The sequence below is a fragment of the Ailuropoda melanoleuca genome, chromosome 8, assembly GCF_002007445.2.
Source record: "Ailuropoda melanoleuca isolate Jingjing chromosome 8, ASM200744v2, whole genome shotgun sequence".
In the NCBI taxonomy this organism is placed as follows: Eukaryota; Metazoa; Chordata; class Mammalia; order Carnivora; family Ursidae; genus Ailuropoda; species Ailuropoda melanoleuca.
Genome location: NC_048225.1, coordinates 124,735,825 through 124,758,478, shown reverse-complemented (window position 1 = coordinate 124,758,478; position 22,654 = coordinate 124,735,825). Strand labels below are relative to the sequence as shown.

General features: G+C 54.0%; 2 protein-coding genes and 1 pseudogene across 8 annotated transcripts in view; 2 read left to right on the top strand and 1 right to left on the bottom strand.

Moving 5' to 3' along the window:
• The first annotated feature begins 4,311 nt into the window (after nt 1-4,311).
• Nucleotides 4,312-9,059, top strand: PEA15 (proliferation and apoptosis adaptor protein 15). The gene is made up of 4 exons (XM_011236304.3): nt 4,312-4,451; nt 5,415-5,588; nt 6,748-6,903; nt 7,056-9,059. The coding sequence occupies exons 1-4, from the start codon at nt 4,406-4,408 to the stop codon at nt 7,118-7,120; spliced, it is 441 nt and encodes a 146-aa protein (XP_011234606.2). The 5' UTR covers nt 4,312-4,405; the 3' UTR covers nt 7,121-9,059.
• The window catches only part of DCAF8 (DDB1 and CUL4 associated factor 8), a 41,966-nt gene continuing 27,716 nt past the window's right edge, over nt 8,405-22,654 (bottom strand). For 6 of the 7 annotated variants that reach the window (XM_034667297.1, XM_034667299.1, XM_019809193.2 and 3 more), the window contains 7 exons: nt 18,696-18,768; nt 18,150-18,207; nt 17,528-17,635; nt 16,053-16,183; nt 12,485-12,604; nt 11,956-12,072; nt 8,405-11,332 (listed from right to left, as the gene is read on the bottom strand). In XM_034667297.1, coding sequence (XP_034523188.1) covers nt 11,216-11,332; nt 11,956-12,072; nt 12,485-12,604; nt 16,053-16,183; nt 17,528-17,635; nt 18,150-18,207; nt 18,696-18,768 — 724 coding nt within the window. In that variant the 3' untranslated portion in view covers nt 8,405-11,215. Of the gene's footprint in view, nt 11,333-11,955; nt 12,073-12,484; nt 12,605-14,125; nt 14,936-16,052; nt 16,184-17,527; nt 17,636-18,149; nt 18,208-18,695; nt 18,769-22,654 lie in introns of those variants that run through there. The other variant, XR_004627421.1, reaches the window with a different exon arrangement.
• LOC109491072 lies at nt 22,279-22,648 on the top strand (annotated as a pseudogene).

Here is a 22,654-nt window from a genome sequence, read left to right as displayed (position 1 = left end):
GGGCCGGGGGCCGGGGGCCGGGGGTGGAGAGAAGGAGCCGGCGTAAAAGCCCCGATTAATTTCATACACGCCGTGTCAGAACTGACAGGGACACACACACCTACAAGAGACACGGCAGCACACACGGTGACACACACCCATGTGACTCTTACACACATCGCTTCGCACACAGCAAATCACAACCGTCCCCGCACTACACATCCCCCTCCCCCACTGCCTACATGTGCCTCCTGGAGGAACATCTGTCCGCAGGACAGCTGAGTGGGGGCCCTGTCCCCGCCGCCACCCTGATTGTCCGGGCAGATTCTCCCAGCGCTGGGCTTCTGGGCGCCCCTCTGGCAAACCGAGGAGAGAGATGCGAGGAAATCCTGCTCTCCCTCCAGGACAGGGAGACGGGATCCGGAGTGAGGGAGCCTGCCCGGTGCTCTAAAGCTGGCAGGGGCGGGGCCGGGGGGGGGGCTCAGGGGCTGCTGGTGGCCTCTCGCTGCGTCTACCTAGAGCCTCGGGTGCTGGGAGTGGCTGGTTTCTGCGCCCCAGAGTGGCCAAAGGACGGACGGAGGAGGGGGTGGGAGAAAAGGAGAGGGAGAAAAAGAATGAGTATGAGTCAGCCAAGGATGGAGCCCAAGTCATCGAGAGAGAGAGAATGAGGGGAATGTGTGCGAGGGACAGGGACACAGTCGGGGACGGGAGGGGAGGAAGCAACACCGAGCTGGTCAGAAGAGTGGGAAGAGGGCTGGGGGCTGGGCTACACAGGCTCAGAGAGCGGCCAGGGTGAAAGCACGCTGGGGTGAGACCGCGGGGAGTTGGGGAAACATGCTGAATACGTGGGTTTTGTTTCCCAGATGAGTCTGGCCCCCAGGCTGTCCGAGCGATTAGCTTTAATTGCTCTTCCCTTTGTGGCTAAACACTCCGTCGGGGAATTCGCCAGAGATGCCCTAGGCTGCCTGCTGCCCTGGTTGCCTACTTCCTCACTTCCCAGACACCTGTGCCCATCCTGTGTGTGTGTCTTGTCATGCATGAAGAGGGCCGCGGAGTCCCATCCTGCCAGGCCGCCCCCTTTCATACAGACCCTCACGCACCACCGACCAGCTCAGGCCCCTCCCCACCGAAGTGATGATCCCTTTACAGCAGGGAAGCTCACTCCTTCCTAATCTAACAGCCTGAGTGTGCAGATGGGGACACTGAGTCACATGCCCCAGAAGCCCTCTGTATTCAGGACTAACCACCAAGTGAGACAGGATGAAAGCCCACCAAAGGGAAAGGAGAAAGAGAGAAATTGGAGGGAGGAGATTGGTGAGGGGGAGAGATGAGAAGGAAACAAACAGGAGGAGGAGAGGCCCTACCCCCTGAGTGGCGAGGCCCCCAGGCCGGCCCCCTCACCAACAGGCAGCGCTCTCTGCCCGGCCTGACCCAGTGCCAGGGATCTCCCGATGCCTCCACCTTGGGTCCCTCTTTCTCCTCTTAGACTAAGGGCAGAAGGCTTAGCACCGCCTCTGTACCCAGGGCTAAGCCATCTTGCTTCTTGGACTGAGCTGAACATTTTGAGGCCCAGGTATCCTGCCTCCCCTCATTTCCAGGCTGGCTGAGTTTTAGAGCCCCCTTCCTTTGTTACAGAATGAAGACACTCCCTGCCCCCCCCCCAAGCTCAGTGGAACCTAAGGGAGGAAGTCAGCTGAGTGTGATATTAAGGGAATAATTAAGGATGAACTGGAGGACTGCTTGAACTTGCAGCCCAGATAGAATTTAAAATGGGCACCCTGTGCTCTCCCCACCCACTCCTCTGCCTCTCCTTGATCACCGTGCCACCTCCAAACCCAGGCAGCATGACCCCTCCTGCCGGGGCTGGGGCTTCCAGGTCCCTGCACCTGCGTGGGATGGCCCTCCCCTCAGCCACAAGTAGCCGCTGCAGAGAGGGGGGGGGCAGTGGCTCCTAACCCTCAGGCTTTCTTCGCAAGTTGACTGGGGACGTGGAAGCAAATGCTGGGGAGAGGGGATGGTCCCGAAGTATCGTCAGAATGCACAGCAGGTCTGTAGCTCGGCCTGCACAGGTGGCTGTCCCGTTCAGCTAGGCGTCTCAGGGCCCCCCCAGGCCTGCTCCTTCCTCCCGAAGTGCCCTTGGACCACCCACCTGTCTTGCTCCCAGCTCCTACCCCCAGAGACCAGTCTATGAGATCCTGACCTCCTGCCCCTCTTCCCCAGCACCCTCCGTTGGTTCCACCTTTGTCAGGGCTCCACCTGGGGCCAGCTTGGAAGGAGAGGGAGGAAGGAAGGAAGGAAGGTGTGAGGAAGCAGTGAGCAGAGCACAGAATGATCTGGGAGGGAAGGGGACTGACTTCCTGGCAGCCTCAGCTCCGGTCCCCGGTTCCTGCCCTGGTATCCTGTCCCAAGAATGGCCTCCGCCCAGGCTGCCTGGTGTTCCCTGGGCAGCCTCCGCACTGCTCCAGAGATCAGGGAGACTTTTCTGGGCTAGGACGGGAGGAGACTCCTCCGGAGGCCCTAAGGAATTCTGAGTCTCAGGGAGGAAAGGTACAGGGAGGTGAAGGAGCCAAGCTCCGCCACAGCCACGCCACCCCAGGGACGATGATTGATCAGTGAGACTCAAGAGCCACGGAAGGGGATTCCACTTTCTTGTACCCCCAAAATTCCCCAAGGGACCAGCCTTGCCCCTGCAGCCACACCCAGGCCTGGGCGGCAGGGTCTCTCTGGGAGTGAGCAACCAGGCTGCCTACCCCCCCCCGGCCCCCCCTGCTTCTCAGGGGGCCTTACTCCACTGCTTCTGTCCCTTCTTACTCACTCCGCACACGCCTCCCATCCAGTGGTGTCATTGTCCTGACCGGTGGGGGGGTGGGCACCCAGAACTGAGGTTGCCATGGTAACCGCAGAGTTCCCGGGCCCTCCCCCCAGGATCTCATTTGCAGCCTCCTTCCCTTTCCCAGCCCCAGCCCTCCCTCTGTTCTGGAGGGTCTCCTCACCCTTCCCCTTTTCTCTGGATGTGAGCCTGTGATTATAGACCTTGCACGTGCTCTCGCTGCTTCAGACACGCACACGCATGCACGCACACACACACACACACACACACACACACACACACACACACACACACGGCACGTACTCGCACCACCACACGTCCAGTGCTGGCACGTACACATCTGTGCCCGGAACATGCAGACACCCCCACGACACCCACCAGTGCCTCCTCCCCGCACCTGTGCCCACGCCCGGCGCCCCACTCCGCATTCCCGCCCCCAGTCCTCCTGGGGGCCTCCTTGTGTCAGCTTCACGCTCTTAGAAAGCTCCTACCCACCGCCCCCCAGCCTTTGTGGGTGGCTCGCTCACACACATTAATCCCTTCCCCCCACCTCCCCTGGAAGTCTGTGTTTTAGATTCAGAGCCCTAAACCTTAACTCCTTCCAGGAGACACACACACACACACACACACAGTTTCCTTCCCCAGGATCTAGTTACAATCTCTTCTTCCACGTAAAAACAGGACAGGATGATCCTAAATGCTGTCCCATTTTCCAGCTGAGGGCTTGGTACCAGGGTCTCCTCCCAGGGGCAAGGTCTTCTTGGGGGCACCCTGCTACCCCTTCCTTTTAAGCTCTCCCCACCCCCCCATTAATTCCACGTGTCTGGACCCCCTCCCCATCACCCCCCTTCCTGTCCCGGGATTACCAGTGGGGTGGGGGGCTGGGCTCCAGAGCTGTGACCTAGATTTCAAGGCAGAGACGGTTCCTGGTGCTGACAGTCCGAGAGCATTGTTCCTGGCCCAGCCTGGCAGGGCCACCGCTGGGCCCTTCTGTCCGCTTGCACCTGGGTGTGCAAGTGAGCGTGCCTGGGAGTGCCTGCTTCTTGTGGGGGTCCTGCTGGCCCTGCTGCCCGGCTCATTGTGTGTGTGTCACAGTGCCTGCCACCAAGGGAGGCTTGTTTGTTCTGGCCCAAGCAGGGGGCTGGGAATAGGGACTTCTGGGTCCACGCCTCTTATGATGCCATGCTTCTCTGCCTCAGTTTCTCTGCGTCTAGACCAGATGCCCCCTGCTCTGTGCTGCATTCCCAGTCCATTGTTGGGGTGATTTGTGGGCAGTCTCAGTCAAGTACAAGGTCACCTAGCTCCTTGCCCCAGCCCTTGGTCTAGCCACAGAGTTTATGATATAATTTACTTTTTAAAATGCTTTATTTTTCTGAGTATAAAAGAAATATTTCCTCATTGTGGGTGGGGGGGAAGCCCCTTTGAAACTTACCACTAGAGCTTCACATTTTATCTCATCCAGAAAGTTCATTCTAAGGTCTGACCTTCCTTCTTCCTGTCTCAGACACACTTTCTGCCTAGGGAGTGCAAGGGCCTTGAATGTTCTCTCCCTTCCCACCTGAAGATCTCCGTGAAAGACGGATGGGCTGAAGGCCTATGAGACCCAGCCATGCCCAGCCCGCTGTGGGAGGCCGTCCTGAAGGTAGTGCCAGCCAGGGCGTGACGCAAGCAGGAGCGGCAGCCCCTTTCCTGCCACTCTCCCGTAGCTGCATCTAAACCCCTTCCCCTGCCACCCAGCCAGCCTGGGAACTGGGCAGGGGGCCAGAGCCGGCCGCTTGGTATTCTTGGGCGCGGGGGCCGCGGGTGCAGCACAAAGGCTAGGAGAGGGGGCTGTGTGGAGGCCCGGCGGCAATCAAGGGAGAAACTGGGCTCCACAAAGGTGGGGGGGGGCTCATTGCTTCCCCCTCCCCACCCACCCCAGCCCTAAGGACTGAATACAGGGGGGCACAGAGGGGCCAGGGGACCATTAGACCAAGCACCTAGGCATCTATCCAAAATGAGTCATTAGTGAGGTGGTGGGGAGTTGGAAGTGAGGGTCCCCTTTGCTTCTGGGGAAGAATGGAAGCTAGAACACATGAGCTCCAACCATCCAATCCCCTCCAGCCCCTTCTTCTGAGCTCACTGCCACAGCCAGCCAGCCTCTCCCTGATAGTTGTTTTGGAGTGTTTTTTCTTTCTTTCCTTTTTTTTTTTTTTTTGACAGGGGGAGGGGTTGCAGGTGGGTGGGGCGACTCTGGGGGGGCCTTGGAGGCAGCGGGTGAGAAAGTCTGGAGCAGGTTGCTATGGTAACCGCCTCCTCAGTCAGGGGAGCTGTTGCCAGGGTTACTGTTGGGGGGGATGAGGAAAAAAGATGGGGGTAAGGAGGTGTGACTTGTCATTCTAGGCTGTAGCCTGGCCCCTAGCTCCTCGGTTTCTTCCTGTCTACTCCCACCGCCCTCAGGCCTTCCTTTTCCCCCCTCCGGCCCAGCCCTCCCCGGCCTCCCTATCGGCCTCCGCACTGCCTTAACACCCCCCCCCAAGAGTGGAGGTGCTAGTGGGAGGTGCCAGTGAGTAAACCCTACCGGCCCCTCCAGCTCAGCCTCTCCCTTTGTTCCTCCCAACCCCAGTCATGGCCGAGTACGGGACCCTCCTCCAGGACCTGACCAACAACATCACCCTTGAAGATCTGGAACAGCTCAAGTCGGCCTGCAAGGAGGACATCCCCAGCGAGAAGAGCGAGGAGATCACTACTGGCAGCGCCTGGTTCAGCTTCCTGGAGAGCCACAACAAGCTGGACAAAGGTGGGTGATGGGGGTTCTCGGCCTCTCGGGCTCAGGCCGTTCAGCAAAGAGAAGCAAGCTCAGGACTGCCCAGGCCAAGCACGCTCCTCTCTGACAGGCAGGACAGGAGATGCTGAGAGTGGGGACTCCGGGCCAGTGGTCCTCACAGCCTTCACAGTGCTCGTAAGAAACATGCTGTTCAGGTCGCATGGTGTTAGCAGCAGACACGTCATAGAGGTCATCAGATATGTTATAGAGCAGGAAAATACAAGTTAAAAGTGGTTAAAGTAAAACCACAAGTTCTAACATTTTCATCTCCATTTTTAGAGACCGCTGCTCTGGGAAGGGCTTGGGGCGGGCAGTTGGTATATTAAGATGGCCCTGAAAGGCAAGTGGATTTCAAAGGCAGGGTCCAAAGGAGGGCGTGCTTGGCAAAGGACCAGTCACACAGGCAGGAGCGTCCGGTGTGTCTGGAAGAGGAAGGGGTCCTGCTTAGCTTGGCTGGGGCCTAAGTCAGTTTAGAAGTGGCCGGAAAGGTAAGGTAAGGCTGTGCTGTGCAGGGCCTTGAGGGACGGGGTAGTGGCTTAGCAGGCTGAGCCACCTGAGGGCCCTGGGGGCGGAGTGAGGAGGGAGACTGAGGTGGACGCGGTCGTTAGGAGGCGCCTACAGTAGTCAGAGGGGCGGAGCCAGGGAGGAAGGACTGAGGGTGTCCAGTCTCCTAGAACTGGCCTAGCCATGGAGCACATCCTTCCAGCCACCTGTGCCTTGTCCAGAGATCCCACCCCTCCGGTCCCACATGCGCCAGCAGGAGATTCTTTCTGATGCCGACTGGGAGAAAGAGTGGAAGGGGGACAGGGTGGGTGTAAGGTATCAGGAAGGCCAATTCATTTTCCCGTTCTCCCCTCCCCACCACGTGGGACCTGCTGTTTAGCCTGAATCCCTCCTTCTCAATCTGTACTTTTGAACCTTCACTGACCGACCCCCTGCTCTTCCTGGGAACAGCTCTGTTTCGCTGGTGCCATAGCTTTCCGGTCCTGCTCAATAGCTCCTGCTCTTCCACTGCCGCCCCCTCCCATAACCAAAGTGAGCCTCTCCGCCTTGGTTCCAGAAGCCCGGTCCGGTAGGGCAGGGGAAGCCGGCCTCTACAGCCTGGCTGACCCTGTCTCCCCCCTTCCTGCAGACAACCTCTCCTACATCGAGCACATCTTTGAGATCTCCCGCCGCCCTGACCTGCTGACCATGGTGGTGGACTACAGAACCCGTGTTCTGAAGATCTCGGAGGAGGATGAGCTGGACACCAAGCTAACCCGCATCCCCAGTGCCAAGAAGTACAAAGGTAGGAGCCCGTGCCTTTAACATGCACTTCTGCCCACCCCCCCACGGGCGATCCCTGGGAGTGCTTGGATTTGGGGCGAGTGGAAGCTGACGCGGTGGGCCTGGTGTCTCCCACGCCTTCCGTCCCTGGACACATCCCTCTTTGCCCCCCAGACATTATCCGGCAGCCCTCTGAGGAAGAGATCATCAAATTGGCTCCGCCACCGAAGAAAGCCTGAGCGAGGGGGAGGAAAGGAGGAAGGTTGGACCTTCAGTGGACCACTCCCTTCCCCCAGCCTCCAGGGGAGGGACAAGGGCAACCCCCCCAGTCTACCCACTTACTAACCTGGTCCTAACCCCCTTACCGTGCGCGTGTGTGTGCGTGTGCGCACGCTCTGGCTGTCTGTCTGTATGTCTAGCTCATCTAGTTCCTCCTCGTGAGGGGATGGGGGTCGGGCTTGGGGGGGCTTAGTTTCCCCACTTGAGGGGGAGGTGGGGGCTGTTTCTATGCAAATAGAAATGGGCACATTCCTCCTACTGCCCTTTCCTCTGTGGCTGAAGTGTGGGAGCAGAAAGGACCTGTCTTTCCCTACACTGAGGAGCCGAGCTGGAGGTGAAGCATGGGGCGAGGTGGCTGCATCCAGTGAAAAGCAGTGGAGGGAAGGTGGTCACCCAACCCCAGCTGGAAGGGGCAAAGAAAAGCCAGAGCTCCACGTCTGTACCCAGTGCCAGATCAGCTGAGGGATCTCTTCTAGATGTTCCTCGGGTTGGAGGGCCTGGGCCCCAGCAGGTCCCTTTTTGCTCCCCTCCCATGGGCCTAGGATGGGTATGAGCCAGGGAGCCAATGAGAGAGGACCACAGGATCCTTTCACAGCCCCGAAGTACAAACTTCACGGAACCCCCAGCGCTAGATACAACCCCCCGCCCCCAGGAGCCCATGCTGGGAGCAGGCGCACTGCACCAGACATGGGGATGTGGGCAGAGAGGGGCCCTCTTTGCCACTCCTTTATTCCTCTTCAGACTGTTGCACACACGGACCCCAAACCTAGGGAGGTTGAGGAATGAGCTCCTTAGGTCTTAACTCCAACCCTGCCCCACCCACAGGGTCCCAGCGTGGTTACCACAGGTGACCTTCCCTCCCTGGGGTCTAGAACACCCCAGCAGGAAAGACAGAAGGAAGCTAATTACAGCCTTTTCCTTTGCACTGACCCCCAGTTCAGTCCGGGAGGGGACTTGCTAGCCCGTCTCCCTCGATATCCTGGCGTGTTGGGCTCGTGAATGCCTCCTAGCCAAATCACTAGACCCCAGCCTCCTTCCTGTGCCAAGATGCTCTCCCCGCCCTGACCGTGCTAACTGTGTGTACATATATCTACATATATGTATATTAAACCCGCACTGCCATGTCTGCCCTTTCTTGTGGTGTCTAGCATTAACTTATTGTCTAGGCCAGGGCGGGGGTGGGAGGGGAATGCCACGGCAAAGGGAGTGCCAGTCAAGTTGCTACATTGTCAAAGTGAAAACACTTTTTTTTTTTTTTTACTTTAAATTCACACGCCATCTCAAGAGACTATTTAGAGAAAGTTGAAGTTCAGAGCTTTTAAGATGTGGGAGCAAAACTCAAGTGGGAAGGGAGGGCTGGCTGTTGGAAGAGGAAGAAGCCAGACTGGCCGGAAAGCAGCTTCTGCTCCCCGCCCGGCCCGGCCCCGCCGTCCCCTCTGGCCACTGCTGCGGACACCTGCCTTAACACGTACACCTGGAGTACTCCCTCCACAGTTCTGCCTTAAAGGACCTCCCCATGTTTGCCCAGCCCTGTCTGGCTTCTCCCTCAAGGACAGAGAGATACCTGTACAATTGGGAGGGGGCCTGAGCATGAATCGTCCTTCCAGTCAGGATTATGTGATGTGAGAGTGTGTGTGAGAGAGAGGGGGAGAGAGAGAGAGAGAGAGAGAAGGAAGGAATAGGAGCCTTCTCTGAAGAGAGGAGAGGGTGAGATGGGAGAAGGGAGACAGGGTCATTTTCAGCAGAGTCTAGTAGTATCTCTGTAAGGCAAAAATCATCTAAAAAGACTAACCTGCCCTCCCGCCCCTGTACGGCTGTGAGATTGTCCCTATCCTCTGCTCCTCTGTCTGCAGTGTGCACGGCCTTGTTCTAACCCTGGAATAAAGGTGATTGACTGTACTGTATCTGATTGATTCTACAACTTCTGTGAAGGATTTTGGAGCCTTTGACTGGAAGGGAGGGGGAATAATACTTACCCCCAAATCCCTCATCGCAGCCTAGAACAGAGGCCAGGAAAACACCCCTAATGGGTTTTCTCACCTCCCCGATCCCCTAAGCAGCCCTGAGCTGTGCGGCCTATCCACGTACAGCAGTCTCCCAGCTAGAGCCCGAGCCTGGAAACATGGCTACTCCAGGCCAGACCTCCTCAAACTGCAGTAAGGTCAGGGCCAGGCACCTATATTGGAAGGAACAAAACTAGCCCATCATGAATGAATGGGCCACACAGCGCACACAGAACAGCAGTCAGAAAGAAAAAGAAAAAAAAAAAAAAAGCTTTACTGAGAGAAAATACACAACAAATTCCAGAGTGCATGGTTTTCAGGCCACTCCATTACCCCACCAGCCGTGGGAACCAGACCACTCAGTCACCGCACGTCCCCTACCTCAGGGGGGAAGTGCAGCAGCTCATATCTGGTCTGACAGTTGCTAAGAAAAGGGCTAGGAGGAAGGAGTGTCTGGGAATTCCATCCTTTCACTGTTCCCTTCCTTCCTAGCCTGGTCTAGTAGAATCGGACTGCCCTGGGGTGCAGAATTCCTGGTTGGGGGCACAAATAAATAGCAGCACAAGCAATAGGGCAAGAATTCAACTAGGACTTTCATATCCGTGACCAGTGAGGAGACGGGTGTCCAAGCCCCAGCCATCTTAAACAATGTGTCCCTCAATCGCAAAAGGTGGACAAGCTATCATGGCCAACCCGGGAGGGCTTTCTCCACTACACTCTTCCACTAGGAAGGGAGCTGCTGGGGTGAGGTGGGTGGCTTAAAGACTCAAGCGGCTAACGCTAAGAGTGAATGTGTCCTCGGTCACATACAGTATGAGAAGAGACCGTCTGCAGTGGCAGAACCCTTCCTGAAGTCTGAGTTCAGTCAAGTTTTAAAGGTGGGCTAGCCTCTGGTCAGGAGAGCCATCCTGGGAACCCCCACAAAACAGAAGGAGAGGTAGGAGATCTGAGACAAAGAACCGAAAGGAATTTCCTGTTTTCCCAACCCCGAAACCTCGGCAGGAGGCAGGGAAGGGCAGAATTGAGGATCCTTCCATTCTTGAGCCTCCAAAAACCTAAGGGGTTTGCCCCGATCTCCAGTGGCCACACACACGGGGTGGGCTGACCCCAGTGTGACCACATCAGTACTTCTGCGCTCTCCTTTCAGTCCCTTTATTGCAGTCATAGAGAATATATAGGTACTTAAACTGACAATAATTTTAACGTGATACATCCAAGTTTGACTTGCTTTTTAATATATTTATAGATATAAAATTAGGCCTCTAACAGTGACAGGGCAAGGAGACTGCTGCCACCAAACAACTTTTTTTAAAAGTAACAGAAGAGGTAACACATCCTTCCTATTCCTCCTCCACTTCTGCCCCTCCTTCCACTCCCCCCCAGCCTCCCTCACCAGACCTAGTCAGGGGTGATGGGATTAGAAGAGCGTGAAGGACACATCATCAAGTGCGAAACACTGTGGGAAGTACAGAGGATGAACAGGTGGGAAGGAAAGTGAAGAGTGTGGGATGGTTAGGGGCTCTAAGGACTTCCCAGAAAAAACAAGATGCTGGGTTGGGGTTGTTCAGGGGGAAAAAAAGAATGCAACTGTCACAGACTTTTAAAAAAATGAAGAAAAAGGCCAAAAACCTAAACCAAAGAGAGAGTGGCACTTTTACCACCCCCACTCTGGCCCCTTGGTACTGAACAGCCAGTTATCCCCACCCCCCACCCAAAGAAATAAGGGAGATTAAAGAAAAGGAAACCCCATTCCCTACCCCAAACCAGTTAACAAAATAGGCTCCCCCCTCCCAAAAAACAAGGCTTTGGGGAGAGGCCATTTCTGCTGAGCCCTGTGCACCTCTCCATGGAGCCCGTCCCGAGGCCTGGCTCCCCCTCTTAGCTACTCCGCAGGTTCACTCCCCCTCTGGTCTTTCTCCTGGGATGTCTTTTTTATCTAAAGCAAAAAGTCCAAAGTGCGTGTCTGCTGAATGTAAGGGCCTGGGACAGGAAAGGGCTGTCCAGGCAGGATCGGGTTGGCAGCCCCAGCCCGCCCCTCCTGGGTACAAGGCCTCAGGACGGCATGCACTGCACCCGGTCGGGGCCCTCTTCCTCGTCCGATGTGTCTGAGGAGCTGGGAGACTCATCGGAGTCTGCGTCTGTGGCCCCAACCCCAGGTTCTCGCCAGCGCTGCAGAATGAGAAAGGCCTGTTAGTAACTTCCCTGGAACGAGGACAAGCCTGTTTAGGTCTTAACTCTAATTCAGATGCTCTAGGCCAGGGGTCAGCAGAATTTTTCGTAAAGGGCCAGATAATAACTATTTTAGAGTCATGGGCCATAACCCTGTTGTGACTGTTCAACTCCGCTCTTGCAGCATGAAAGCAGCCACAGACGACATCAATGAATGGGTATGGTTGTATTCCAATAAAATTTTACTTGCAAAAAACAGGCAGCATGCCAACTGCCAGAGTTTGCTAACCCCTGCCCTAGGCGTCTGCTGGCATACGGAAAACAAGAAGGTCACCCTGACACTTACTATTTCTTCTCCACGCCTTCCCCACCCTCATGCCTCTGCCTTCATGAAGACAGCACTGTCATGCGCAGCGATGGGGAACAGAAAGCAGAACCACCCATCTTGCCTGGTGGTTCTTCCAAGGCTACATCAGGGCTCTGATGGGGATGGAGGACAATGGATCGGACACCCAACCAAAACCACCTGATCTCTTTTTAAAGTAGCGAGAAAGCGTGCACTGGAAGGTTTTACCCGCGAGAGCGTCACTGCCCTCGGGAGCTCACCTCCCGCGCCCGCTTACCCGGTGGTGGCGTCTCTGCCTCAGGTGGTGCATGAGGAACCAGAGCATGTGACTGTCGAACAGGTCGGTGTGGTGCAGGCTGTCTTCATCCCGCTCCCGCTTGTTCTTCTTTATCACCTGGAACCGAACAGGGTTGTGGGGCTGCGGGTGGGGAATGAACAGGAACCCTGGACCCAATCAGAAAAGACTGGCATTCTATCCCAATGAAAACGTCTTTTAGGAACTGTTAAGCTGAAGGGGAGCGAGATGACATCAGGAAAGGATGCACCAGGTTTATCCACTGAGAAGGCTGGGAAGCTCTAAAATAGAACAATTCTTCGTCAAGACAACCCCCCCCCCCCACAGTGAACTAGAGGCCCTCGCAGCTGTCCCCGACCCCCTGTGCTGGGACTACTCCCCGAGCGGCAATCACAGCAATGTGGGGGAGGGTGTTAGAGCAGCGCCTCTAAGGAACTGGGCAGCCTGTTATTCCTTCCCGTGACAACAAAGACTCAAAATGTAACATGGACATCTGCAGTCAGCTACTCACATCCTTCAGCCCTGTCAGCTCAGTGGAAGTTTCGGCTGTGGGTGCCCAGATCTTGACATCATGGTCGAGGCCACTGGTTGCCAGCACAGGCAGGTGAGGGTGGGGCTCGAGACAGTTTACCTGGTCAGGAGGAAAGGAAAGCACAGGCTCAGGGATGTGTGGGAATAGGGCTTAAAAACCACTACTCACCTTGAGCCAAACATACTCCCCAATCAGAGCTGAGGCAGCTGCTGGGAAGGCAGGCCCAACCATCATGAGCGTAGGCCAGGGGCCCTGGGGGTGGAAGAAATACTGGACACAGACTGGGTGTAAGACCAGGCCCATCTCTCATTTCCTAAGTATAGGTAGGGGTGGCCTCACCCTAGACACAGCCCTAGGGGTGGGCGGGTGACTGGCCAAGCTTACTGCTGGCTTCACAAAAAGGCAGTGAGGTCCAGATGACCTCATCCACTCCGGATTCCACAGCTCCAACTTGCCCAAGGCTGGGAAAAAAATCAAAAAAACAAAAAAAACTTCTCAGTGGCTTTCACCAAATGGCAAATAAATTTTTAAAAATGAAGAAAGCAACAGCTGCTGCTGAACCCCCAGAAAAGAGTCCAGGGACAATTACATTCACTTGGCGCTGCTGACTCAAACTGGAGGGAGGCCGAGCTGGGGAGTGAGATGGTAGCGGAGTCTTGAGATCCCTGCATGCTCCAGGGGACAGCACTCTGCTGTCCGCCCCGAAAGCCCAACAGGCTCCGCTAAAGGGTGGCACGGTGTAGGGGAGACAGCTTCCTGGGGCACCCACGGCATCCGTATCAGCCACCTCTGGGTGCAGTCACCGAGCCGGAAAAACTTCTCCCGCAGACAGGCAGGCCGCCTGACCTGGGCAGCTTCCTCCTGTCGGGAGCATCCATGCCCCCTGCTGTCTGACTTGGAAACATCAGCCTTCCAAATGGAAGGGCAGGCCTGGGATGGGGTCTTGTCCCCCCTGCCTCCCATCCCATCCCATCCCATCCCATCCCATCCCATCCCATCCCATCCCATCCCATCCCATCCCGCCCTGCAGCTGCCCTGTAGGCCAAGAAAACAACCCCTGGCAAAAAGCCTCTTTTATCTTTACTTCCCTCTGGACCAACCCCCTCTGCCTGGACTGCAAGTGCTGAGGGAGCAGCGCAGGGAAACGGGGGCCAGCGTGGAAAATAAAACTGACCCACAGACTTCCAACCTTCTTTGGTCTTCCATTTTACAAGTAAATGAAAATGCTCCAAAAAGACTGAAGCTAAAACCTGAGCCTAAGAATAAGGCAGAAACCCCACTTCTCTTCTCCTTCTCTCACTCCCCATGTCATCTCATCGCAAAGTTTATACAGGGGCTCTCTTAGGCAGTGTGGAAGTTTCCAGCATCTGCAGCACAAAGAGGCACTAGACAGGAACTCCACTGCCTGAGAATACGATGGAAAGATATGTGACAACTTACACATACAAACCTGAATTCATTCCCCACCTCCTGATGAGCCTTTGCTGCCCCCGCTGCTCTGACCTAGCTCTGCTTGAGCACGGCAGTAAAATCAGAAAGCACACAGGAGACACTCCTTGGAACTTAAGACTAAGGACCCAGCCAAGGGCAAGAGGAGTAAGAGTCAGCAGCACACAGTACCTGCGTTGGAGCCCGCCGGGGCAGCCGACAGAGAGCTTCTGGGCCAGGCCCGTCTGAACGCCGGGACTTACCCTGTCGGTAACACGCCTGAGCAGAGCCAAGAGCTCTAGCCTTAAGAGGACTGGCCTGGGGGACGCAGGGATAGGAAGGGACAGCGAAGTGCTTTGGGAGACTAAGCACTGTCCTGTGATGTCATTCCCCCACCCCTGTCCCCGATTGGGAACAAAGAAAGGACTGGAGTTTGAGCCAGAACCAGAGTCGAGAGACCTGGGCCAGGCAGACAAGAACTTCTAAGCTCCCTTCTGGTTCTGATGTTCTACTTATGATGACCTGCTGTGAACCTGCTTGGAGGCCGTTGCCCGGTGACCCGCTGCAGGGACGTTAGGGCCAAACAACAGAGGGGCCAAGTGAGGACACACAGGTCATCACGCCCACACAGGGGCAGGCACAAGCCGTGAACCTTGTGCAGTCTCTATCTCTTGCCCTAGTCCCTCACTCTTGTGACCACTCAGTCCAGGCTTGGGGCCCACCCATCCCAAGCAGGTGCCCTCCCCACCTGAGCACGTGGATGCATCACCCTGATACTGGCTGAGGTGAAAGCACACTGGCCTGCAGAATGGTGTGGAGAACGGACAAGGGCTGGCCTGGGGGAGGGCACTCAGCCCTGCGTCTCTCGAAGGGAACGCAAGACAGTTTATGATCTAGAAAGGATGCACTGGCCCTTTCTGACTTCCTTCTGACTATACGCCTACTGCAGAATTCTCATGAAGATTCCAGTGTTTTAGTTTGTTCATGCAGATGACAGAAGACCTATGGAAGAGCAGGACATGAAGCAGGCAACAGTGAGACACACCTTCAAGTTCAGGACTCCTCTCCACATACGTTCAGGCCACAGAAGCCTTGGATCTGTACTGGCCCCAAGTCCCCAAAATTTAGACAAAACCAGAAAACAATCTGAAATAACTTCACACTAGGGCAAGAAACACACAAGGAAAGGGAGCCTGATTGCAAGGAACCATTTTAAATTCTACCAGCACTCAAGATGAGCCTTGTGGAGAGATGGCTGGGCTGCAACCCCAAAGCTTAGAAGGAATGAAGCGGAAGAGAAAACAAGCTGTCTCGACTACTCCTGAGAGGCCCTGCAGCAGGTGCCGAAGGTGATCGGGACAGGGCCGCCTCCCACACCGCCTCTTTCAGATCTGCAGTCCAAAAACCTTACAACACGAAGCCACTCGAGTACCTTCCCAACTCTGGGTCTCCAAGAAAAATCTATATGGTTAGCTAGATTCATCACAGAAGCTGGCCACACTTCACCCCCAGCTCGGGGCCCTCATGCTTCTCTTCTACCCCGCCTCTGTGAGCACGGCCTGGAGCTCAAAGCACAGGCAGACTGTGATATGATCGCACGGCAGGCTGCTCAGTCATTATTTTAAAAAAATACATAAACATTTTTAAAAATGAAAAAAAAAATGTTTGCCATATTTGCTCTGTCCCTATTAGCTCCTTCTACTAGCTTGTATCCGCGGGCCCAGGACCTCGTCAGGATCACGACTCAGCTACTCCTGAGGGAAGAGGCCGGAGGCACGGCGGTACCCTTGGCACCGTGTGGGATGGGGTGCCCTCAACTCCAATGCCTTTCTCTCAGAAAAGGTGCCTGCCTAGAGAGCCCTCGTTCAGGCCAGAGGTTCTTCCCTGAGATCCCTTTTTCTCCTCAATAAGCCCTGCCTTAGAGGGGCAGGAGACAGAAAAAGAAAGACAAGAGTCCACCCGAACCTCCGCACCCCAGACCATGCTGCCGTCCCTGTACTGGCCAGACCTCCGAGACACAGTCTCGTGCTGCCACGGTGTGAGAACCCCGTGGCCCTGCTAAGACCTACCTTACTGGCAAGAGAGCAGGGGGCCGGCCGGCCCAGCACAGCATACTCACCACGCCTCCCTTGTCCCCCTCCATGAACTGAACGATCTGGCAGGATGACTTCTCCCACAGGAAGATGTGCCCGCAGTCACTGCCGCTCACCACAAACTCACTCTTGGGGCCGTAGAAATTGACGCCTTTTACTGAAATGGTAAACGAGGGAAGAACCCACATGAGAGCTGGCATCAGGCCCGTATAGATCTACCTCATAGGGACCGCAGTTATTCACAAACCCTAAGTCAGCTAAGAGCCAAGGAATTCCTTTCATTTTCACAAAACAAATCAAGGGATTGTGTGTATGTAACAGACAGACCAAGACTCATGCCAGTCCCAGAGACGACTTCTATCCCCCCACAGAGCTCCACGGGGCCGAGGGGCTGCAGTCCCTCGGCAGCAGCCTCCGTCTCACTGGTCTGCACCCTATGGAGCACCTCCGGCCTCACTAACGCCTTACTCATCGCAGCCTGAACCACTCCAGCTCTGCCCATTGCTAGGCAGCACGGTCCTACGCCCAAGGCTCACCCTGAGTTTGTGTGCTCCCTTCATGCCACCCGGTCAGTGCTTCCTGGGCCGTCGCTGGCCTGAGAATGAGGGAGGTCTAGGCCACAATTGCCTGTAAGAAGCACCTGAACTGTGCTTGCTACAGACTCTGAACAACACGGCTCCACCCCCCGGAATCACTGAGAGAAGCTGGGCGTCCCAGCAACTCTGTGCAGTTCCACGGCGGTCATGGGACTGCACTCAGCTTCTGCCTGCCCATGGACTAAGTTCCAAGCCCCCACTCTCCTGCTCACCTCACCAGCTCAGAAGAAAAAGGACAAGTCACTGCTCTCTCCAAGTCAAAATTATGACAGATCCTTTTGAGGAGCAGTGACAAGAGCAGTGACCACCCCAACTTTGCTGTACATTAGAGGCACATGGGGAGCTTTTAAAAACCTCTATCAAGCTGTACACCACCCCAATTAAATCAGTGTCTGGGGATAGAAGCCAGGCTTTAAAGACTGGCCGGTGACTCCGTGGCACAGCTAAGCTCGGAAGCCACACACAGAACGCAAACGGCCAACCTCTCTGCAGACTGGGGGGGGCGGCCCTGGCACCAGGCCTCCTCCTCTGCCTCATTCAAAGCATCGTCCACCCTAGAGCTAGACGCTCACGTCCGCCCCCCCAGCCCCTCGATTTCAGGCAATTCAATTCAGTACCACAGGCTGAGGGGGCTTTCCCAGACTGCCTAACAATCCTGTTAAGCCTGAAGTTCTCTGAAATCTTAAGAAAAATACAGTCACTCAAGTCTCCTGATGCCCAAACGAAGCCACATCCCTGAGGTGAGAGAGGCTCCAGACCCTCCGTGCTGCTCTGGCCCAACGAGGGACACCGTCTCCCTGCACTGACAGGCAGCCCCGTCCTTCAGGGAGCTCTTCTCCATACAGCCTGAATGAAATACTGCCATTCCCTAAGCCAACAGACAGCAGCTCCGAAGACAGGCTCACCCGTGGCGTTATTCCTGTGGCCCTTGTATCTCTTCACATACTGGGCCCCGTCGCTGTGAGAGGAGTTGAAGAGGTAAATGTCTTCGTCGTTGTAGCTGGCCAGGAGCTCTGCCAAGAACAAGCACACAGCAGTGAAGGCAAAGGCTGAAAAAGAGCTGGGACCAGGAGTCGGGGGCTGGGGTGCAGCTTCTTGCCAGTCGTGCCCCCTCCGAATACCCAGGTGTGGCACCCATCTCACTCAGCTGGAGCAGCAGGCAGGTCAGGTGTCCAGGGTAGACTACGAGCGTCCTGCCAACCCAGGGGTAGCAGAATGCTCAGGAAGGTCATACCCATTAACTCAAGAATGAGCCAAAGGCATAAGCACCTGCTCAGGCAAGGAGCCTGGGCTTCAGGACAGGCGGCGCCACGTCTCATCCGCAGCGCTCTGCAAGTGGCACCCGGTGCCTCCGGGGTCATCGCGGCAGCCGCCCGCTGTGCGCACACCGTCAGCGACTCCGCCCCAGCCGCTCCGCTCGGAGCTCTAGCATAGCGGTGAGCACCGCAGGGCACGGGCCTCGCTGGCTCGGCAGCTCCCTAGACAGAGGGTGCGTGCCAGCCTAGGAGCCGGGCCCTGCTCACGTACCTGTGCCGTCGTGGCTGTACACGAGACAGGTGATGTTTGCTTTGGACTCACTGTTCACCTGCAATAAGGAGCAGATACTGACTGATGCCCCACCCCCCCACTTGTTACACCACCTTCAGGAAACAGGTTTTCCTTTCAACTCCCCTCTATCTTCTCCCAGAGTGAGAGAGACAGAGAGAGAGAGAGAGAGAGAGAGAGAGAGACAGGAGTAAAATCAGTGAAATGTGGCCATCTCAGGGGAGAGGGCTTTCTGCTGGTGGTTTCTGTGAGCTAGCCGTGTGACACACAAATGCTACCTCCCTCGGCCTTACTGTCACGGGGCAAAGCAATGATCTTTACATCTACACTCTGTCAGTAAGCAACCCTAGGCTAACAGAGGTGAAGTGACTGCCCAAGATCGCAAAGCTGGTAAGTGGTAGAGCCGGGATTCAAATCCAGGGAACTGATTCGAAAGTCCAAGCTCCTCCCATTACGCCAACAATTTTAGGGGCAGCCTCGGGGTTGAGTTAGGAAAGCCGGGAACCAATGGCCCCTCACGAATCTTACCAGGTGATGAGGACAGAATTTCTTGAGCACGCCATTGTTCTCATTCTCATCAATTTTCCTCTGGTCATAAATCCTATAACGGAAGAAATAAAATGTTAAAACTTAACAAACTGATTCCTTGAAGAACTGCAAAGTAGTGGCAGGAACAGCAGTCAGCTGGATGTCAGGACAGACAAAGGACATCACCCCACCGAGATTCTGGCTCCCACTCTTCCCTGAAGGCCCTCCTCCCCTAGCCCTTTCCGAATCCTGACTCTTATCCAGACACTCCCCAGTTCAAGTGGTAATCCTAAATCACATTGACCTGCAGTGGCTTCTCTCTCCTCCCCGCTTTTAATCACTTACTGTTTATTTCCACTGAAAGCTCCCCAACAGCCTTTACTGCTACAGAGGCCACACCTCTCGAAGTCCGTGGGTCTTCAAGCCTGTCTTGGCCTCTAACTTGGCCTGTTCTCCCTCTCACTCCTCAGAGGGATGATTACAAACCCTCACCAGGATCTCCTCAAGAGTTCTTCTCTCCTGCCTTCATTCCCATCCAACCACGGTCACCTTTCCTCATCTCTGCGACCCAAACTCGGACCATTCATTCCCACACCTAGGGCAGATGTCACCAGCCAGCTATCCTGTCGGGTGCTGGTCATACAGGAGAAACGAGCCACTGCCGGCGTGCTTCCTCCCATCTCAGCACCTCCTCTCCACAGCTGCTCTTTTCATCCCTCCAAGGACCTGCCTTAGATGAGTCCACTCCTCAACCTCTTCCTCGTGCCTGTCTGCCCATTTCCTTAAAACCCTCCCTCTCCTGACTTCCCACTGTTGCTTTTTCTGTCCTTTCCTCTTGTAGTTTGGTCTCAGATTCTCCTCTGACTCTACAGAGGGGAAGGAGGTTTTGCCTAGGTTATTTGTAGTATCCTTCTCACTGCCTTCTTTGCTCATGCTGTCGCCGGAAGTATCCTAAAACGCAACATTTTATGTAAATTCCCTGCTTAAAATCTCTTCAGTGAATCTGTATTTTCTACTAAATAAAGTCCAAACTCCTTAGTAGGACTCTCCATCTCCCCTCAAAGTTCCTATATGTTATACAAGAATAAACAAAACAAAAAAGCTAGGCTTCCTTGAACACACCGTGTCACAGCTTGTGTTCCTACCTCTACACGCACCGGCCCCACTACTGAAATACTCATTTCCCATTCGTTTTGAGTATATCCTCTGTGAGAAAGAACAGCATGGAGAAATGGTTTCTCCCATGTTTAAGGAGTCCGATCTGAGTTCAAATACTGACTCTGCAATTTAGGAGCTGAGCAATCCTGCGTATTTTCTTAATATTTTCAATCCTTAATATACCTGTTTCTCCAGAATGCTCCTTAAAGGCAAAGACTGTCTAGTCAAGTGTGTGTCTAGCACACAGGAGATGCTCAGTAAATGCTGGATGAATGAATAGATGAGTGTATCAATGCATGTTCGTAGTCTCCACACTTTCTTGCTTAATATCCTGCATTAAGAGAATTATCCGGGAACCTCTGCTAAATGAACCCCGAGAGGAGAAAAGACAAATAGGACACTGCCGATTCCGCCTCCTCCACAAACACGGCATCTGATAATCCCATGTTTCCCCTCTAAACAAAGTCTCCATCAACAGCTCTTAGATGTCACTAAGCCATCATAAACTTTGTAAGTCAGCAAACTGGTAAAGCACATTTAAGTATTCAATATTTTGGTGTAGGGACCATTCAGTGTGTTCCTCGGTCTGTAAGGCTCTCTGCCCTTCCTCTTTCTGAGCAAATCCTTACCTTCCTTCCCCTTTCCTCCGTAACTATTTAAGAAGAACCTACTACAGATAGGATGCTAGACTAGGGATTGGCAAACTTGATCTTAAGTGGCAAGACAGTAAATATTTTAAGCTGGCAGGCCATCTGGTCCCTGTCACAACTACCGAACTCTGCCACTGTAGCTTGAAAGCAGCCCTGGATGATATGTAAATGAATGGCCATGGCTGTGTTCCAATAAAACTTTATAAAAAACAGGCAGTGTAGGGACACCTGCATGGCTCAGTTAAGCATCTGACTTTGGCTCAGGTCATGACCTCAGGGTCCTGGGATAGAGCCCAGCATCAGGATCCCCACTCAGCAGGGAGTCTGTTTGTCCCTCTCCCCTTACCCCTCCCCCAGCTCCTGCACGCACACACACTCTCTCTCAAATAAATAAAATCTTAAAAACAAAACAAAACAGGCAGTATAGTTTGACAGCTCCTGTGCTAGACAGTGCTGATACAAAGATGAATATGATTTTCTCCCCTATTTTCTGAGCATAGGACAGGACCTTGACATTTAAAAAAAAATGGTTTTTTTTTAAATGTCAGAGACTTTATTTTTTCAAGCAATTTTAGGTCTACAATAAAATCGAGGAGGTGGCAGAGATTTCCCATACGCTCTCTGCCCGCGCACACCCATAACCTCAACCACTATCAACACCACTCAGCAGAATGGCTTTTATTTGCTTTTACCAAGGATGACCCTACACTGACATGGCAATCACCCAAAGCCCACGGCTTTGGACAAAAGTAGGACATAGATCCATCACTATGATACCATACAGAGCACTTGCACCGCCCTGCAAATCCCCTGCACCCTGCCGGCTCCTCTCTCCCCCAACCCCACCCCTGACGACCACTATTATTTTTATTGTGTCCATAGTTTTTAGCCTTCTCCTGAATGCCATATGATCAGAATCATATAGTATACAGCCTTTTTAGATTGGATTTTTTTTTAAATTTAGTGATATGCATTTCATGTTCCTGTATGTCTTTTCATGTTTTGATAGCTCATTTCTTTTTTCGCACTGACTCCTATTCCATTATCTGGACGTACCAGTTTATCCATTCACCTACTCAGGGACACCTTAGTTGTTTCCAAGTTTTGGCAACGATGAATCAAGCTGCGATACACATCCATGTACAGATGTCTATGTGGACATAAGTTCTTAGTTCCTCCGGGTAAATACCAAGGAGCATGACTGCTGGATCACGCGGTAACAGCATGTGTAGTTGTATGTGAAACTACCAAACTGTCTTCCCATGTGGCTGCACCATGTCGCGTTCCCACCAGCAATACATCAGAGTTCCTGTGGTTCCACAGACCTGCTGGCATTTGGTGGTGTCAGTGCTCTGCAGCGGTACCTCGCTGTTTAATACGCATTTTCCTGATGACACGGGATGTGGAACATCTTTTTAAATATTTACTTGTGATCTATGTATCTTCCTCAGAGAGGTGTCTGTTAAAGTCTCTGACCCATTTTTTAATTGGGCTGTTTTCTTGTCGAGTTTTAAGAGTTCTTCATGTATTTTAGGTAACGGTCATTTATCAGATATGTCTTTTGCAAGTATTTAATCCCAACCTGTGGCTTGTCTTCTAATTCTCTTGGACAGTGTCTTTCACAGAGCAGAAGTTTTTCATTTTAAAGAAGTGTATCTTATCAACTATTTCACAAATCATGTCTTTGGTATTGTATCTAAAAAGACATCACCACTTTTTGTCCAACATCTTATTAGCAAGGCTGCAGGCATGACTGCTGCTCTCCCAGCTTCGCAATGCCTCCCAAGGACGACAAGAAGATGCCGGAAAGTCGGCCAAAAACGACAAAGACCCAGTGAACAAATCTGGGGGCAAGGCCGAAAAGAAGTGGTCCAAAGGCAAAGTTTGGACAAGCTCAGTAACCTGGTGCTGTTTGACAAAGCGACATATGACTAACTCTATAAGGAAGTTCCCAACTTTAAGCTTCTAAAACTCTTAGCTGTTGTCTCTGAGAGACTGAAGATTCGAGGTCCTCTGGCCAGGGCAGCCCCTTAGGAGCTCCTTAGTGAAGTACTTATTAAACTAGTTTCAGAGCACAGAGCTCAAGTAACTTACACCAGGAACAGCAAGGGTGGAGATGCCCTGTCTGCTAGTGAAGACGGGTGAACACGA